The sequence below is a fragment of the Choloepus didactylus genome, chromosome 5, assembly GCF_015220235.1.
Source record: "Choloepus didactylus isolate mChoDid1 chromosome 5, mChoDid1.pri, whole genome shotgun sequence".
NCBI lineage: Eukaryota > Metazoa > Chordata > Mammalia > Pilosa > Megalonychidae > Choloepus > Choloepus didactylus.
Window position 1 is genome coordinate 93,503,040 of NC_051311.1, and position 20,356 is coordinate 93,523,395.

General features: G+C 41.8%; 1 protein-coding gene across 1 annotated transcript in view; it reads right to left on the bottom strand.

Moving 5' to 3' along the window:
- Positions 1-3,611: 3,611 nt before the first annotated feature.
- MAGI2 (membrane associated guanylate kinase, WW and PDZ domain containing 2) overlaps positions 3,612-20,356 on the bottom strand; it is a 1,506,415-nt gene continuing 1,489,670 nt past the window's right edge. The window contains 1 exon segment of the mRNA XM_037836511.1: positions 3,612-6,565. Coding sequence (XP_037692439.1) covers positions 5,919-6,565 — 647 coding nt within the window. The 3' untranslated portion in view covers positions 3,612-5,918.

A 20,356-nucleotide genomic window follows, 5' to 3' on the forward strand; every position in this document is an offset into this window, starting at 1 on the left:
AGTTATCAATATAAGTGATCCATTCTTAATCCTAAGTGACATCTCTACAGGCGTTGACACGGATGAATATTCCATGTTTGTTGACAGCCTATCTCTCTAAACACTCTTTCCGTGACCCATCATTCTATACCTACTTCCAAAATGTAGGTCTTGTCCCTCTACTCTTTGCTAACTGTCTTTCTTGGAGATCATATCAACTTTTATCCCCAGGAAAGTGTTCTCAACTTTGACTGCTCAACCTTTAAGGCTCTTTGAAGAACTTAAAAAAAATCCCAATGCCTGGGCCATACCCCAGTCAATTATTGTTAGGATCTCTGGGGGTGGGTCCCAGTATGGCTTTAGGAGGTTGATTCCTAAATATTTATCCTGGACTCAGTGTCTCCCCTGAACTTCATTCTTTGGAATGTATCCACCCTCAATCTGTCATTATTGACTGGATGATAACTTCCATCTTGGTGGCCCGAGAGCCCCTTACACTAGTGACGTCCCTTGTAGATCTGGTCCTCCTCCCATTTTCTCCTTTTCACGCAGTATTGAAGCCTGCAACCGTCCCTGACTCCTGACATCCAGTGTCTGTTGTCTGCTTATTCTCCTTCAAGAGCTCTTGCATCTCTCCCCTCCGTTCCAGGACAAACTGCCTGCCAGAACTTTCCCCACCTCCACTCCTCCGTCAACAAGACTGCCAGGGCTACCTTTCAGAGCCAAGTGCTAATTTTGTCTTTTCTCTGCTCAGGAACTTTTAATGACTTTCCACTGCTCACTAAGGGCATTTTAAACTTGTATTAACCTACCTCTCCGTTTAATCTCCCCTATCTGTCTCCTTTCATACTCTTTTGGTTGAAATAAATGATTAACCATTCCCCTAACACACTTCCAAGTTTCCGAACTCCAACTTTGTCCATGCTGTTCTCCCCCTTACACCTGCTCTGCCTCTTGAAATCCTACACATCCTTCAAAACCCAACTGAAATGGTACCCAGGACAACTTCTAACTGTCTCCAAGCAATGCTCCATCTCACATAATCCTCTGTCCTTACTGTAGCACCTACTTTATTGTCTTGTGTCTTGGTCTTCTGACATTTTGTAGGTATCTTGAGAACAGAGGCTATGTTCTGTTCCTCCTTGTAAAGGCACCTGGCTGGGTTGAGATTACCCAGGAGGCTTCAGTTCCTTTCACATTGACAACTCTTGTTATGGCTTTGGCTTTAGGAAGTAGGAGACCAATTTACCTTCCACTTAAGAGGGTCAAGGGCCATTTTGTTCTATAAACTATGAGTGAGGTTTCAGAGAGTCCCAGCCTCTTACAGGTGAAATTAATCTCTAAGAAGCAGTTTCATCAGAAGAAAAGATTCCAGTAAACTCTTACAACTCTCTCAAAAATAAACAAGGCTCTCCTTTGTGGCTGCCAGTTAACCTCCCCAGGGGTGGTGGGACAGATTTAAGCCTTTATGGAGGTCATTTGATTTTACTGTGAGTTTGAAAAACAGCAGTATCAAGAGGGCAGGGGCAGATCTAGCTTTGGGGGTTCCTAAGCCTACACAATTTGGGGGAAACTCACTAACAAAGAGAATATAAAGTTTCAAATTAGCTTCAGGGCTTGTTCTGGTTTGCTAATGCTGCTGTAATGCAAAATACCAGAAATACGTTGGCTTTTATAAAGGGGGTTTATTTGGTTACAAAGTTACAGTCCGAAGTCCATAAAAGTGTCCAAACTAAGTGTTCTTCCCTGAAGAACGGCCGATGGTGTCTGGAACACCTCTGTCAGCTAGGAAGGCACGTGGCTAGCGTCTGCTGGTCCTTTGTTCCCAGGTTGTGTTTCAAAATGGTTTTCTCCAAAATGTCTCTGACCTTCTGTCTCTCTTAGCTTCTCTCTCAGTCTCTGTGCATCCTTGCTTGTTCTCCCAGGGCATTTCTCTCTAAATGTCTGGGAGTCTGCTCTTAGCTTCTCCGGGGCAAGCTCTGGCTTATTCTCTTAGCTTAGCATCTCCAAACATCCTTCTGTCCACATCTCCAAATGTCTCCAAGCATCAGCATCAGTGGCAGCTCTTAGCATCTCTCTAAAAGGTCCCTCTTGGCTGCTCTGAGCCCCTTCTGTTTGTGAGCTCTTTTATAGGACCCCAGCGATTAAATCAAGACCCACCCTGAATGGGAAGAGGTCCATATCTCCAAGGGAATAATTTAATCTAATGTTTCACCCAGTTGATTGAGTCACATCTCCATGGAAACAATCAAAAGTCTTCAACCTAATCAACACTAATATGTCTGCCTACACAAGACTGCATTAAAGAATATGGCTTTTGGAGAGACATAATATATCCAAACTGGCACAGGACTCAAGCAAGTTTTAGTTTCTTTAGCTCAATGGCAAATTCACCTGTACTGTAGGAACAGTCGGGAGTCATGTTTCTGGCAGAGTGCCTCATACTTAGAATAATCATTTGAAGCTATTCCAAGGACATATAAATATATCTCAATAGCCACCCATTTTGGGATCTCTGGGGTCTGTACCCCCCCCTCCTTGGAAGGTGAATCAGTCCCTGCTGAAAGTAAGGGATTTTCTGCTGAAAGCCTGACCATGGTTCTGAGACAGTGGCTGCAAATTGGTGGGCTGTGGTTTGTATGCTAATTTTTTGCTTTTTTTTTTTTTTTCATGCTTGATGTTTCTTTAAACTGGGAGACCTGTCCACAGTGGACAAAAAACATCAGCTTTAGAGGAGGGATGTGCTTGTCCATCATTCCTGGTCCCCAGCTGGCTCCCTTCACTTTCTTCTATTTTCCTACCTGAACTTGGAGACATCTGTCTTTGTGGTAAGGCCCTTCTCCAGGCCTAGACTAGGGTGAGGCAAGCCAGGAGGTTTACTTGCTGTACCTCATCCCTGGCCCTACCCCTAATCTAAATTTCCAACCCTTCTGTTGTCCTGATAACTTTATTTTTCTTCTTTGAAAATGATAATTAGTTGTTTATTATTGGCATTTGTTAGCTACATTGTTTTATGGGTCTGCTTTTACAGCTTGCACTGGGCCATTCTCTGATTATTTTATAAAACATTACAAATATCTATTACAAATATCTTAACTTTTATGTTTGATTTTATTCTTCATGCCACTTTCTTCCCTTTTCTAAAAGTGCTACATGCTGTATTGAATTTTTAAAAAACTTACCACAGTAAAAGATTGAACATTTGGGAATTTTAGGCCTCCTGCTGATATCAGTGGGAAGATCCTTGACAGGACTGTGGCTGGGAAATGTTTCTTTGGATTGTAAATCCTTGACAGCAGAATTGTCATCACCCTTTTTGAAATAAGGTGCAGTATCAACCAACAAAGCAAGCAATAGATACGTACTGCTAATTCATTAATGATGTATTAAGCTGACAGGAAGTACCAACTAGATTGTTTATGAGAAAACTCTCTTACTTTGGCCAAAAAAATCAACATTTTTTTACATGTAATACTACTGCACTTTGATTCATGTTTCAAAGAAGTCTTGTTTGAGGCATTAAATGTATACCTTTAAAATCAAGGAAAGCTGCAGTTTTAAAAAATTAAGTTAACCTCTAGTAATTATGAACTTCAAATTAACACACAGCCTATATAGTTGGAAAAAGAAAATACTTTTGGATATATATTTTATTTGACAGTGTTTTAGAATATCATACAGTAAACAAGATTTCTGTAAAAGTTAATTTATCCATAGTGGTGCGTTTCATAAAAATAGTTGCTCACTTACAGTCTTTCTGTGACTATTAATACATGGAATTATATTTATAGAGATACAGCTGTACAAGGTAAATTCACAGCTAACACTACACAGAAATATTATTTGGAATGGGTTTAGATGATGTGCTGTCTTCACAGGTTATGGATTACAGCCGCATAAAGCAATTACTGCACAAGTCGTAGCTGTGAACTGTGCAAATTAGAGTTTATGCAAGGGTAATCTCATTTTTTGCCTTTTGTAACACATGGAAAATAAAGGTCAGAAGATACAGTACCAGGACGTGCAGCTACACTACAGAAGCATTGTCCAAAACCAGATTCAATAAATTAATGGCAAACGATACTGGATTTCTAGTCCAGGGGAGAATGACTAATTGAGATTAAACCAAAAGTATTATAAACTGTTTGTGCTTTTGTTTATGATGTATGGGTTTCATTTTTAGAAATTGGTTTTACAAGCTGCAAGATCCTTCACTTGAGGCTTTCAAATATAATCTCCTCTTGTCAAACAATGAAACTACCCCTATCTGTGATGGAAATTAAACTGCACTAGCTCAGGATACTGCAATTACAGAGAGAGGGAAAGAGTCAGGCAAGGGAGGCTGTTATGTGTGACCTTGCTTGATGAACCCGATCTCTCAGTTTTACTTATTTGACTGCAAGTGCAGGGAGGTGAGGCATATTTGCATTTGAACTTCTTTAAGGGGCAGAATATAGGAAGGATGTTACTGACATACTGAAAATGAAGCCTTATTCATTCAGGGCATATTATAAAGAGAAATTACCCTCAGAAACATTTTGCTTTTTAACACGTGTAGCTACAAATAAGTACCAAATGGATAATTAATTGAAGGTAACATTAAAAAAAAAAAAAGCTACTAAAACACTAAAACAGTAGGGAAGAAAGATAAGCCTTGGAATTTTACTGGGGTTGGGGAGTAGAGGGTGTTGACCATAGAGCCATAAAGATAAACAGAAACATCTAGAGGTTGTGAAAAAAAATAAAACACTGACCAGGAATACCAGACAAAAGCAAGCCAAATGGACACAAAAGCAGAAAGAATAAGGCAAAAAGATAAACAGAAGGGAATGCTAAAAAGACTCATGTTCTTTAACGAAAAAAAAAAGATTGGTCATAATGATTTTTTAATATTAGGCAGTGATTATAATCTGAGAAACATGGGAGGAATACTTTGCCTTTGCTGTCAAAGTTAATATGAAGCAACGGAAGGAAGGTTTAAAAAAGAATAAGTGAAATATAACATTGCTGACAAAGAAGCTATATATCTCTGCTAACTTGGACAAGAAAGCCTTTTCATAAAGAACTGCAGCATTGCCAATCCTGATTAAACAAACTATGGTCCTTCAATTGTAAAATTCGTATTATAGATGAAAACCAATTAAGTTCTATGTGATAAACTGCAAAATTTGACTTATGGCAAACTGTTCCCTAGGATACATTTTTAAACCTTTTTTCTCTACTCCTCACTCAAAATGTACAGAAATATGATTTGATCACAGAAATGGCAGTAAAAATGGCATCACATCAACGAATTCACTAGATTTCTAAATCATTCTGCAGTACACAAGGAACGGTGCTGCTAATACGGGTGATGGATGCCAAGGGTGAAGCATGGAAACAGATCATGGGCCAACAACTCTGAATGTTTCAAAGAAACCCTTTAACCCCTGTCTAGATATGTCAAGAACAATTTATTTACAATGCTTTAGATCAATTAAAAGATATAATCTTGTCTCAGTTTCAGCTTGCTCCGTGCAGTTTGATTTTTAAGGCGATATTCCAGTTTGTGATTGCTCTTAACTTGTCCAGTTTCTTGATAAAAGGTGGATGGCACCCAAATCCTTCATGCAGCGGGGGGGACATTTTTTTTTTTTTTTCCTTTTTTACTAAAGCTACACTGCACTGTCTCTCTGTGATATTCTTCATGTTATTTTGGTTCTTCCATAGCTGCCAAAGTCCCCAAAGTGGAACCGGGGGCTTTAGGGTCAGTTAAGGTCCGCGCGTAGACGCTGTACCGCCCATGCTCATTGGACAAGTGGAAATTCACGTCGATGCACCCAGGCCTCGGTGCCTCGTGGATCTATGCGTGTGACAGTGAAAATAAATTAAAACGCCGTGAGACGGAATCTAAGAAGAACGCCCTGTGTCGACATGGGGGGGCGGGCCGCGGTCGCAGCTCATCTGCTGGCTGCCGAGGCGCCAGGTTTGAGGACTCCCGGCAGCTTGTCGGAGCCGGGTACCTTCCAGGGCCCGGGCGCCACGGCGGACTTGCGTGCGGGGGCGCCCCCTGGCGGCCGCGGGCCTTGCCGGGGGCCCGCGCGCGCGCCCGCCCTGGCCTCGGCGTCCCGCGCGCCGCCGCCGCCGCCGCCTCGGCTCGAGAACGCAGTCCCCGGGCGGTCGCGCCGGCCAAGCTCTGGGCCCGCTGTGGCACGGGGACCCTCCTGCCCGCCGGCCCGCGCTGCGCCCGCCGCCGCGGTCCCGGGCGCCCCAGCCTCCGAGGCGGGCCTGCCGGCCTCGGACCGCCCCTGGCCGCCGGGCGCTTCCTCAAGCCTAGGCCGCGCGACCCTCTGCGGGCTCGCCGAGCGCTCCCCCTGCTCTCCGAGGCGCTGCTTCTTCTGGCCGCCGGCTGAAAGCTCCTTTGGTTTCCTAACGTCGTGTTCCCTTTTGATATCCCAAGTTGGGTCTGGGCTTATCTGGTGGGAAGGGTCGGAGGGTGGGGCTGGATGTGATGGAGAGAATGGAGAGAGGACGTCTTCGAGGGAGACGCCTATTTCCGGCAGACCTGGGGAGGCGGCAGCGGGAGAACTCCAGGAGCTGGGTTCGTCTGTGGGACACGAAGCACAGGCGTTAGCAACGGCGCCGCCCAGGGTTTCCACACCCCCGCGACCTCTTTCTACGCCGCAGGCAGCCAGGGAGCGACTGCTGCTTTCAAGCTTCGCAAGACACCGCCATCCCCACCCTCACTGCCAAGAGGGCAGCCGGCCGTGCCCTGGGGATTCTGCACTTCTCCCCAGCCCTAACCCAACCCCCGGACTGACAGCAAAGCCCGCGCCTAATCCCATAGCCTTAGCCCCTTTTCACTTACGGAGGTGCCCTTAGGTCTGACCGTCTATTACGGACAACTGACTTGGCAGCACTTGAATCAGTGGTTCTCAAACTCAAATATGCATCGAATCACCTGGGGTGACTGTGAAAACACAGGTTTCCCCAAGACCAGTCCCAGAGATTCCCATAGGATAGGGCTCCGGGATTTCTCTGCATACAGGGGATTGTGAAGACGGTCCCAGGGCTAAGTTTCAAGAAATGCTGGTCTGGCAGGGGATAAGTTGGGAGAGTGACTTTCTGAACCATTAGGTGTCACTCAAAGCATACTTAGCTATGGCCAGATAATTTCAGAATTTGGAGAAATTCATCTAAAAACTAAGGTTGTCTTCTAGAGATCACCCACATTAATTCTTTTTGGTAGTTCTAACATTATAGAAGGCCCCAGGACTAAGATAAATTATTCTTTCTACGAAGCATAGTTTCAACATTTATTTAGCATTTAAACTCTTTCTACTTCCAAAAATGATTTGAGACAATTTGCCACATCAAAACACATGTAAAACAGAATGATAAAAATGAGAAATTATTTTTTTTAAAGTAACCACTGATCAGAAGCCAAGTAGAAGGAGGACAGATGTTTTAGGAATCTAAGATGAGTTAGTTACTCCTGAGCGCTAAAATTGCCCTTGACTTTCTGGTTGCTAAGGCAAAATTAAAATAGGGAAATCCAATACAGTGGACCCTTGAGGAATATGTGCCAAGATTTTTGGGACTCTCCAAAATTTGGAATACCATTCTAGGGTGTAATTTTTCTCCATAGAATTGGTATGTGGTCATGAGAGGGGAACAAAGAAGCCAGGATATTTGAATGCTGGGTGGAAGGTAAGGCTCCCTCACTAGCTAAGAGATTCTATCACACACACCAGCCTCAGTGTTACTCAAGTCCCTGCTTCTGTAACATTAGGTGTCAGGGCATCGGTCCGTGAATGCCGAGGGTCTACTTTGTTTTAAAGTTGAGGATTCTTTTGGTGCCTTTGATACTGATTTGTAAAGAGTTAAACAGAGGCAGAGGGCAATGGGGTTGATAGTTCCAATAATTCTGGCCACCTTTTGAATATCAAATTATAGTTATAAAAATTATAGTTATAAAAAAGTATCCTTTGATCTAAAATTTAGATGGAATATTTAGGACACAGTGTTATCTTCCTTCTTCCTATAGTCTGATGATGTCCATTACACATAGTGAATGAAAAGTTCTAGAAAAGCACCAGAAGAGCTGGAATGTAATCCTGCCTTTGGCATTACCAGTAATGTGATCTTGGACCAAGCGCTCAATCTCTCTGAGCCTCAGTTTCTTCCTTTATGAGATGGGGATAAAACGTCTACCTAATAGAGGTGAGATATGCACTTTCTAAGGGAAAAGCACCTTGCAGTGGGAGGATTTTGATGATTATTTGCACACAGTTGTCAGAATTTTCTTCCAAGCCCCAGGAGCTGCCCATTTATGGGCTAGGCTCCTCTGGAAGCCATCTTAACTAGCACATTTGCAGGTAAGGTTTTGAATAAGTGCTGTAAGTCAATCGTTCACACAAGCTATGATTCCCAGCTGTGACTTTGCTATACCTCAGGTATCCTTGGTTACCTTGGTTCTAAAATCCTCAAATGCAAATGTATTCAATAAAACTTGGAATATATTCTACTTTTGGCTGGGTTAGAGTTTTAAAATCAAACTAACAAATGAGAGACTGTGGCAACTCCACCAATACAGGAAGATATTGCTGGAAAGAGTTAAAAGTAGTCTTCAAAAGGTCTACCTTAGATTAGGGAGGGGCAATGGCAATATCTGACTTGGACCATGATAATGATATCTCACATTTTAATAGCTCCTTTTCCCCACTGTTACATCCCATTGGGTAGAGTCAATTAGTTTGTCTCAAATTATTTCAGAGATAGGGAGAAGGTTAATATTATTCACACCATTTCCTGAAGGAGGGATTGAAGCAGAGAGAGGTTAAGTAACTTGACCAAGATTACAAAATGGGCCAGCTATGAGTAAAATTTTCTTTCATTACTCTTTTTACTAAGAAAACTGTCCTAAGGTGTTGCCTTGCAAAGAGGATCAAAGCACGTGAAATGGAAGTTCTCAGCGGCCACCGTTTATCAACAGGAATTGGATCCCATCACTGAACAGAATACTTTGCTTTTGTTCCTGAACATTTTACTTGTAATGATGAACTAGAAGGTGAAAATGCTCACAAATACAAAAGGATTTCTCTTACTATAAGAAGATTTCTCAAGACTGTTTATAGATCGTTAGATACTTAAAGGTGGAAGAAACTAAAAGCTAAAATGTTCCAAGCCACTGCCAACAAAGAATATTAATCAGAAATTAAAATTAACCAGATCATAAAATAAATGATAAAAAGATGCACATTTATATGTGTGGCTTAATATGTTTATTTTTATGGACAGGAACTATTCATGTCAATACCAGATATGTGATGTCTGTACCTGGCAGGAGCTTGCAAAGCCCCATAAAGCCCCAAGTGCCTCTTTACCAGGCAGCCCCCTTCCCTTGCCCTATCACCTGCCTCACTGAGGTGACACAAATTGTGAAGGACAGGAAGAACCCTTCTGGAACACTTCAAACTTAAGAATTCTTGACCCACAATAACCAGAAGAATTAACCACATTCAATTCTGGTTCCTTTAGACTTTTTTTTTTTTTTGAGCCTGGCACTGGCTGAAGTGTGTGATGATGTTCATTTACAAGGTGAGTGCTGAGAAAGATGTTCTCTGTTGCATCCTTCTGGTCTGTGATATTCTAACTAGAAAGAGAAATAACAGAGAACCATCCCAGAAAGATGAAATCAGCCCTGCGGGACTGCTGGGATTTCTGCAGCTCTTGTGTTAAAACAATACCCACAAGCCCAGTGGTTGAAACTAGGAAGAAAAAACCCCTTCATTCCAAACTGGCTTCCTCTGCCTGTCTTCCCCCATCCCCACCCCAGTGAAATAGTTCTTGTTCAGGTCATCAATTATCTTTTGATTGTCAAATCCAGAGGACACTTCTCTGTATTCATCTCAGTACTTTATCTTACTGCATTCCACACAGCTGATTACTCCCTCCTAGAAAGACACTGCACTCTTTGTTTCTGTAACACCACATTCTCCTGCTCTTTATCCAACCTCTCTTGCAGTTCCTCTTCTTTTACCTGACCTCTAAATGTGCCATTCCTTAGGGCTTGGTTTTAGGTCACCTTCTTTCCCATAGTCTCTCCTAGGTGTTCTCATCTATTCATGCTGCTTTTATACAATGATACTCCCAACTGAATACTTTGGCCTAGACATCTCTGCTGAGCTCTAGGCTGACAGATCCATCTGCCTACTTGACATCTCTTCTTGGATAGTTCATGGGCATCTTTAATTTAACAATTTAAAATGGAAGCCTTTTCACCCCAAGTCTATTCTGCCCTCCTTCTTACTTCCCCATCTTGGTGAATGGCGCAGCTATCACTGGGAGTACTCGTTGACTCCCTCCTCTCATAAATCCAATCCACTTGCAGGTCTTATTGGTCTTCAAATAAACTTGGACTCTGTCAACTTATCTTCACCTTCACTTTCACCACCCTAGTTCAAGATACAGGGCAGTCCCTGGAAGGATGTGACCAGTGTGCGCTGCCCAAGATAATCACACTTACTAGAAGCCCACACTTTATCTTTCAGTAACCCTTGGGATGCCGTTGAAAACAGAAATTTCAAAAATGAATTTCAGTGCCGTTCAGAAAACAGAAATGTATTATACTGTGAACCATACCCTCTCCCCTGAGCTCAGAGTCCAGGACAACAAACCTAGTTACCCTACCCAAGGGGTGGGTCTTCCAAGCTGTTGTTTCCTCACATGGACCACTACAATATCCCAGTCTTCTCTTTACTTCTATTTTTGCCCACTTCCAGTTGTTCTCCATAGAGCTTCCGCAGCAATCTCTCTGAGACATAAATTAGATCATGCCATTCTCCTACTTAAAACTTTCAGTGGAGTCCCAGGGCTCTTAGGTTAAAATTCAAAATTATTAATATGGTTTACAAAAGCCCATGTGATCTGGCCTCTACTAGCCTCCCCAGCTTCATCTCCCTTCATTCCCATTTTCTATTCTTACTCAGTTCCTCAAACACAACAAGCTCATTCTCCTATTTTGGGACATCATTATTGACTTCTTTGCCAGAAAGTCTCTTTCCTCAACTCTTCACGTGGTGGGTTCTTTTTCATTCCTTAGAACTCGTAAATGTCACTCAGAGAACCCCAATCCATAGTAGATACTCCCCAGCCTCCTCAACCTCTCATCTGTTTTTTTTTCCTTATCGCAGTTATAACTTGTAATTATATAATTACCTGCTTATTTGATTAACAGCAGCCTCAACTATTAACTTGTAAGCTTCATGAGGGCAATGACTATGTTGGTTTTGCTTATCACAGTATACTTAATAAGTAGATAGTGCCCGACACAAAATTAGTGCTCAGTGAATCTTTGATGAATGAATAAATGTATTCCACAAATAGAAATGGAGGAACTCCATTGCTACTCAAGGAAGCACTTCAGGGCAAAAGATTTTCATTTGAAGTATAATCTGTCAAAACCAGGTTTGTGTCTGTGACTTCTATTGGTTTTGAGAAGGAGGGTGGTGGTGAAATGGCAACGTGTATTTGAAGTGGTAGAGGAAATAACTGAGTGGTGGGAAGAGTGCAGAAGGAGGAAGCCGGTGACAGAAAGTACACTGGGAAGAGTTTTGAGCTTCATCAGCAGCCTCCTGGGATGGAGACAGAGAGAACTTGGCTCTGAGGACACGCAGTCAGGCTCCCCTCAACATTTACACATGTTCTTTCCTTTGTTAATGTTATCAGCTGTAAAGATGTAATGGCTCTGCTTAAAGGAGCGTCATCCCTGCCGAGTCATTAATTGACATGCCAGTGAGTGTTCAGATGAATTCACAGGTAAAACTGATTCTAAATATCTTACACTCCATTGAGGGAAAAGCAGGTCCCTCTCCTAAGTTAGGATCAAGTTACTTACCCTTCCTATTGTCAGTTCTAACCCGTTTGGATTTCTCCTAGAAAATAGACTAATTAAAACATCTCTACATTTTATTATTATATACACACATAGATTACACACACTGTACACTCACCCACCATTTCCTTTGAGTTAAAAGATGGACAGTTTCTTAAATGATCATATAAGAGCCCAGCAATATTGAAAAATAAAATGAATTCCTCTCACTTCATATGCCAGAGATAAAAAACCTCATCTACAGAAACTGTGTTTCAATAACTTGTTTATTTTAAGGAATATAACCCAAGTGATGGTAACTAGAGAACTGACCCACTAGGATTAAACTGTTAGTTATAGTAAGTATCTACATTACTGGTTTTCCTAGGTGGCTCTCATTTCCACCTAAAAATTTGTATAAGAGAGAAAATTGTAACTTGAATCCCAGAAGAGTTAATTTTGACCTGTGCAGAAGGGTAAGGAAAACATCTGTAGAAGGCAGCCAGGGCTTGTGGCAGCAGAAAGTGGGCCTGTCTCTTGCTCTGTGGCTCATCAATGGCCTCAGGGCTTCCAGCTTTGGGCTGGGGGGGTCTCCCAAACTCCCAAAGGGGGATTCATGCACTGCTCTCCTCCCCTTGATACCAGGCTGGGACTTTGGGCCAGTGGCTGCTTTTTGGGTCTGGGTGTCAGGAAGATAATAATACTATTACTACTACTGGTATCACTAATAACAGCAATAGCTAACATTGACGGAGAAGCTTAGTTGCTGCCAGGAACTCGTCTAAGCCTTTACTGCACAAATGACTACAATAATTCTGTAAAGACATCCCTGGTTCCTGTTGCAACATACAGATAGCAGGAGTTAGAGAATACTGATGTGGTTGTATTGCAAGCTATTTTCTCCTAATTTAGAATATTACAAGAAAATATAAAAATGATTAGGGTAGATCAAAGGACACTAATGTGAAGTCATTTGGTGTTCAAAAGAAAAACCTTTTAAGGACTGTGTTCAAACCATATGATTCTTTTGGGTCTGTTCAACCATCACTAAAGTGATTGCTTTCTGTAACAAAATATAAACAAGAACAATGTGCAATTTTAAATTTTGGAACAAAATTATTTCACTTTGCTTCTGCTCTTTCTAAAGCATTTTCAGGCTGGAGGCATTGCTAATGACCTTCACACTTGTATTGGTTTCACCTTTATTACCAGAGAGATGTAAACTAGGCATCATAAACATTAACATTTTTGTCCCTCTATTTACTTATTGAGGTTTCACGTTTATACTCATTTAAAAGCATAATCAAATGTGCAGCGGTAAACTCTGTGGCAAGCTCCAACTACCTTCATGGCCAAAGGGCAAATCTCAGGGCTAATTGGAGCTATTAACAGTGGAGGTACCATTTACTGAGAACCTCATATGTACTTGGGACCGTGCTGTGTGTGTCATATGCATTCTCTTTTAATGCTCACATCAGTTCTAAGTGCTACAGTGCAATTGTTCTAATTTCATACATAAGAAAATCGAGGCCCGGATAAATTAAGCAATTTGCCAGGACCACTAGTAAGTGAGAATCAAGACTATTTGAATCAAGCCTGTACTCTATTCTTCTGCTTTCTAACCTTTTTCACAGCAGGACACATGTAGAAAAGTGCAATATTTGGACACTGCACTGGGGTAAGGAGATGAAGATGGTCAAGAGCTGAAGATACCAAGCCCTTCCCATAGGTGCCAAGTTTGAAGGGAATGAATATCCTGGCATAACCCATTAGGGGAGAGTCACAGAGCCCAGGTTAGGAGACTGCACTCTATTTTTCTATGAGGTAAAATCTTGATAATCCAGATAGGGCTGGAGATGTGGGCATGACCAGAGAATCAGTGTGATTAGTAAGATCTCTGCATTATGGGATATGTAAAAAATATGCTGGTTTATTCATTCTAACCCCATTTTAAGTGTTTAAAAGGTGCTTGGAGGCCTTCCTACCTTCAAATATTTAAAGATAGGCTTTGAGGAGGTGGTTTTCAAATGTTTTTGGAAAGTGTTATAGGTTAAATTGAGTCCCTCAGAAAGATCTTTTGAAGCTCTCAGCCCATGTACATCAGAATGTGACCTTATTTGGAAATAGGGTCTTTGCAGATGGAATTAGTAAGGCTAATATCAGTATAGGGTAGGTTCTCAAGCCAATACGACGTGGTATCCTTATAAAAAGGGGAGAAAATACTCAGGGAAGCACAAAGGAAGTAGGCCACGTGAAGATGGCAGCAGAGATTGGAATTATGATGACTTGTGATGGTTTGAAGCTATATGTTCCCCAGAAAATATCATATTCTTAAAGCTAATCCATTACGGTGGGTGTAAACCTATTGTGGGTGGGACCTTTTGATTAGGTTATTTCAGTTGATGTGTACCCCCCCCCCCCAGTGGGTCTTAATCCTCTTACTGGAGTTCTTTATAAGAGAGAAAAGACAGAAGCTCAGAGACAGAAAGCCACAAACGGAGAAGCTAGAAGCTGAAGCAACGAAACCCGGGGAGAGAAGGACCGGCAGACGCCCTGTGTGCATCGCCATGTGACAGAGGAGTCCAGGTATCATCTGATGATGCCTTGATTTTGACATTCTCACAGTCTTGGAACTCTAAGCTTGTAAGCTAATAAATCCCCATTGTTAAAAGCCAACTCATTTCTGGTATATTGCATTCCCTCAGCTTTAGCAACGTAAAACATGCCTCAAGCCTTGGGACACCAAGGGTTGCCAGTAAACATCAGAAACTGGAAGAGGCAAGGAAGGATTCCCTCTGCAGGTTTTAGAGGGAGCATGGTCCTGATGACACCTTGATTTTGGACTTCCAGTCTCCAGAACTGTGAAACAAAATATTTCTGTTGTTTTAAGCCACCCAGTTTGTGGGACTTTGTTATAACAGCCCTGGGAAAAGAATACAGAAAGCAATGCATCCTTCTTTTCAAATAAAATCTTAACTGAATGTCCATTATGTAAAGCAGATAAAACTGGAAGTGCTTTGGTTATGTGGGGTGGATTTCTCAGGAGCCTTAAGGCTCTAATGGAATAGTTTGAAAACCACTGCTTGAGGAAGTGATGCCTGTCAAAGCCCTTGTCAAAATAAAAACAAATTCCCACTCAGATGGTAGGAAGAGGAGGAAGTCAGAGAACATTTGTATAATAGATTGTTTTTCAGTATTAGTGGCTGGGAATTGGACTCCAGAGAAGGGAGAGAAAACACAGGGAATTTTGCAGAAAAAAGGGTTTGGAAACATTGAAGCAGGGCAGAGAAGGACCAACTTTGCCTTTCCATAATTTTGTAAGGGCTGGTTCAGTCTCCAGGAGCCTGTGCTGCCAGTTCACAGAATTGCCAGATTGATATTTGCCCTCCTTGTCTTTAGGAACAGTAGTTCAGCAATGTGTGGTGGAAAAAGTGTCTCCTTGAAGGCCTGGCTTCTAGTTCTGGTTTTGCCATTTGGTGTGAACTTGGGCAAGTCATTAATCAATTTCTCATCTGCTCTACTTCTCTCCCAGAGTTGTGAAGATAAAGTGAAATAATATATTTGAATATTTATACACACATCTGTCATTAAATTAATAAATTGAACCCAACTTGTAAAATGGGCAAAAGATTTGAATGGGTACTCCACCAAAGATCTATGGATGGCAAATAAGGACAAAAATGTTCAACATCATTAGTAGGAAAATGCAAATTAAAAATACAGTGAGACACCACTACACACCTACTAGCATGACTTAAAAAAATTCTGACAATAATAAGTGCTGACAAGGACATAGAGCACCTGGAACTCTCATACCTTGCGGGTGGGGATGAAAAATGGAACCACCACTTTGGAAAACAGTTTGGCAGTTTCTTAAAAGTTAAACACTAAGTTACATACAACTCAACAATCCCATTCCTAGGTGTCTACCTAAGTGAAGTAAAAGCTTATGTTCACACAAAAACCTGTATGTGACTGTTTATAATGGATTTTTTTCATAATTGCCCCAAATTGGAAACAACCTAAGTGTTCATTAATGGTGAATGGATAAGCACACTTTGGTACAACGGAATATTACTCAGATATGAAATAGAATGAACTACATATACACTCAACAACATGGGTGAATCTCAAATGCATTATGCTAAGTGAAAGCAGCCAGACTCAAGAGGCTATATACTGTGTGATTCCATTTATATGACATTCTCAAATAGGGAAAACTGAAGGGACAGAAAACGGATTAGTGGTTGCTTGGGGGTAGGGGTGGAGGAAGACTTCACCACAAAGGAGAATGCAAGAATTGTGAGGTATGGAACTGTTCTAAATCTTGATTGTGATAGTGATTACTTAGCTATATGTGTTTTTCAAAACTCATAGAATCGTAAACTAAAAAGGGTGAATTTTACTGTGTGTAAATTATACCTAAATTTTTAAAATGTGAAGCAATTAATAGTGCTGGTAAAATGTTTTTGAGCCTGGTGCAAAGATGTTTTTTAAAATTGGTTACAGCTTTTGCAAATGTTTCTATACCGATTTGCTTAGTACCCTTTCTTCCTTGCTCACCACTGGACCAAGAAAAGCCTTAGTTCAATGAAACGGATTATGACTTCTGAGTTCGAGGAGTTAGCAGAGTCTGAATTAAAGAAGTTTACTTTAATCTTTAGGAGGCACTTTCATCGAGGCTTTTCTGGAATTGTGTTTTTCGTTACAGAAAGACAGCCTGTCTGAAATGGCAGAGAGCTGATGTAAGAGTGAGAACAATCAATAAGATTGCCTACCTCGTGGAGAGAAAGGATGGAAACTGATAATAACTGTCTCTTGCCAAAGAACGAAGAAGTGGAAATGAGTTACTCAGAGGATATTCGTGGACTCTGGCTAAATTTTGCCTTCTGAGATACCTGAATAAGATCTTCCTCGTGACCCCTTCATCTGCCTCTGAAAGTCATTCACCGGCAAGACTCAAGCAGAGATTATTTCACTTCCAGACTGAGGCCCCACAAGTGAGATGCAGAGCTCTTGTGTCTGGGGCCATCAAATTTTGTTATCTTACTTCACAAGGCTACCCTTAGAAAATCTTCTCTCTGTACTCAGCTTTATTTTACGAAGCCTTTTATTCTCATTCGCTTTCCTCTCTACATTGGGACCCCATACCACACTTTCAACAAATATTTATTGAGCATCTACTGTTTGTTTTATACAGGTCTATGCACTCAATATATACCTGCAAACACGGCAATATTCCTGTTTTTGTGGACCTTACTATCATAGTGGAAGAGACAGAAAATTAACATACAAATACGTATATAATAGAAACTCTGATATGGATCAGTATAATGAAGAAGAATAAGGTATGGTAAGGAGATGGCGAGTGATGAGGGGAGCTGTTTTAGATGGAGACATCAGGGAGGGCCTTTCTGATGAGGTGACATTTGAGCAGAGACTTGAAGGAAGAGGAGGAGCAAGTCATGTGGATCCTTGGGATGAGAACTCTCTAGACAGATGGAAACACAAGTGTAAAGAGTACTTGGTGTATTTGAGGAATGGCAAGAAGAACTGGGAGGAACAGGAGAAGGGTGAGATCATATGGGGCCCTGTGGGCTTCAGTAAGGAGTTTGGATTTTATTCTAAGTGTGATGGAAGTCAATGGATGGTTTCAAGCGGAAGAATGATAAAATCCAATTTGCATTTTAAAAGACCAACATGGCTGATCTGTGCAGAATGGACTGCAGGTGGGAACAAAAACCAGTTAGGAGGCTACTGTGGTAACCTAGGCAAGGAATGATGGTGGTTGGAATTGAGTGGTGATGATGGAGACGGTGAGAAGGGGTTGGACTCAGGTTATTTTTTGAAGAAGACTGGATTGGACCTGCTGATCGAATGGATATGGCATGTGAAGGAAGGAGGGTAGATAAGGATGATCCAAGGCTTTCTAATGTATTTATTCATTAAAAAATTTATTGACCCTAACACCAGTAGGTACCAGGCACTGGAAACATAGAGATGAATAAAACACAATTTGAACCTTCCAGAAACTGAAGGAACAATTTGTATCTTTAAGTAACTTCGAAGAACTGTTTAAGATTTGCAAAATTCTAGAGGCACAGACAGAGTGCTGTGGGGGCAGGGGGCAGAGATTGCTCTGTATTTGGGATTAGAGAAGACTTTAGCTTGACTTTGAAGGGAAAATAAGAGTTCACTGGATGGAGGAAGTAAGGAAGCGTATTCCAGAAAGTGGGATCGGCAAGTACGGTGCTCAGAGGGCTGTCGTGGTAATGGTACAGGGCCCATGGGGCAGTGATGGAGGAAGAGGTTGAGCAGCAACTGAGAGCCTCACCCTACAGAAGATGGGGAGCCCAGGAGGTTTTAAGCAGGAGAGTGAGAAAGGCAATCCCTCCTCCTTATCTAAACAGGTACGAATAATTCACTGATGTTGACAAATAAATTAGACTTGAATTAAAACTCATTAAGTGTATGTTGCTTAAATCAAGCTATCATGTTGCTTCAGTTGTTTCAATCACAAAATGAATTTTCTCTTTTCGAAAAGCAGAAGCCAGATCACTCTCAGGGCTGAGAAATACTGTTCGCCTTGTGGTTAATTAATATTTACTGGACATCTACTCTGAGCCAGGCACTGTGTAAAGTGCTGGGAATTCAGCATGAGCAAAATGCCCTGGTGGAGTTTGTCATATGCATTAGACATAGAACAAGTGATTTCAAATGTGAAGTGTCCTAAAAAGAAAAATTAAAAAAGAAAAAAATAATAAAGGGTGCCACAGGAGCATTTTGTGGGGAGCTAACCTCACTGAGGTATTTCAGTGAAGACAGGCTTATTAACAATTATTATTATTAGCAGTAATATCATCCCCTATGTTTTCAGTAATTAATCTCTAAGTGGTTGTCTCTTTTCTGCTTTGAAACATGCCCAGGTCTTGCCTACCTTGAAAAGAGGAAAAAAAACCCCACAATCTCTCACTTTTATACACCCCAAACTAAGCCTTTCCTTGTTTCCTCCCTCCCTCCCTCCCTCCTTTCATTCCTCTGCACAATTCTGACTTCTCTACATTCAAACATGCACTCACTTATTCATTTGTTCAAGTTCTGTGCTACATGCGTGGTACTGGAGGGGACTCTAGACAGGCTTAGATGGTTGGAACGCAGGACGTGAGGTGTGGAGTGACAAGAGACAGAGCGACAATGAGGTTCTTTGTTTGTAGGCCATGCAAACGACCGTGGGGCCATACTGCAGGCGCTGGAGAACCATGGGAGGATTTGAAGGTTGGTCATCAGCAGTGTGTGCTGGACTGTTAGTGTCGGGTGCAGACGAGGGAGATGAGACCAAGGCAGGGTCATGGTTGCAGGCTGGCCTACCACGCAGGAGAGAGATGGGAAAGGTCGGGAGAAGAGCAGGAGGGATCAGCTCTGAAAGATGTGATAGAAATAAAAGGACTTTGGAGATTTTTGGAGGCAGGGGTGAGTGAACGAGGAGCCCTGGGTGACTCTCAGGATTCCAGGTTGTGTGATTGATGGGATAAGTGGGACTGGAAATACAGACGGGAGGGTAAACAGGTTTGGACCCACCCGGTGTGGTAATTTTTTAAATCTTCTATCTTCCTAATTGGTCATCTTACCACTGGCTTCTTCTCTTCAGCCCAACCTGTACTCTGCTTCCTTAAACACAACCTCTTATTTGGCATTTGATCATGGCCCTAATTAATTAATTTATTTTCTTACTTTACAGCAGCAAACCTTAGTCTCTCTCTCTTGCCCCTTCATATGTTTATTCACTTTTTAATGTCTTTCTTTCACCAGTAAACCATAGGTTCCTTGAAGGCAGAAAGCTTCTTCATATCGCCAGCAGTACCTAGCAAAGTCTCAACCAGAGTAACAGCAAATATGTATTGATTAAATTTAATTTTACTGTAAAAACAGTAAGAATTCAATGTGGTGGATACTGTTTTAGAGCCTCACATTCCAAAGTATTTTTCATCAGGCATTGGCCAATGCATGGGCTTATGTATGTGTGTGTGCAAGCACATCCATGTGTGCTTGTTTATTTTTTTTTTTAAGCCATGTCTTAAGTTCTTGCCAAAAGCAGCCTGTGGGGGATCCCGTTTCAAAAACTGACTATAAGATCAGTATGCATGAGCACCAGATATGGGAAAGGTAAGTGAAATCTAGAGTTGAAGCAGTGTAGATTTAGACCCTTAGCTTTGCCACCGACCAACTGTGTGGCTTTAGGCAAATTATTTAACTTTTCTGAGCCTAAGTGATATAGTATCTACCTCAGAGATCTGCTATGAAAATTAAAATTATCTAAACTCTTGTAGAAGTCACATGGGTAACTAGCAGAGTTCTGGCACATAGTAAGCACTTGTAAACAATAGTTGTTAGGTCTGGGCCCTACCAACTGCCCCCCCCCCCCACTCCACCCCCATCTCCATTTTGCAAAACCAGGATGCAGACATCATTACTGCTCTCTCCCTTTCCCCATTTTCACGCCATTTTGTTCTCGCCCATAACTGC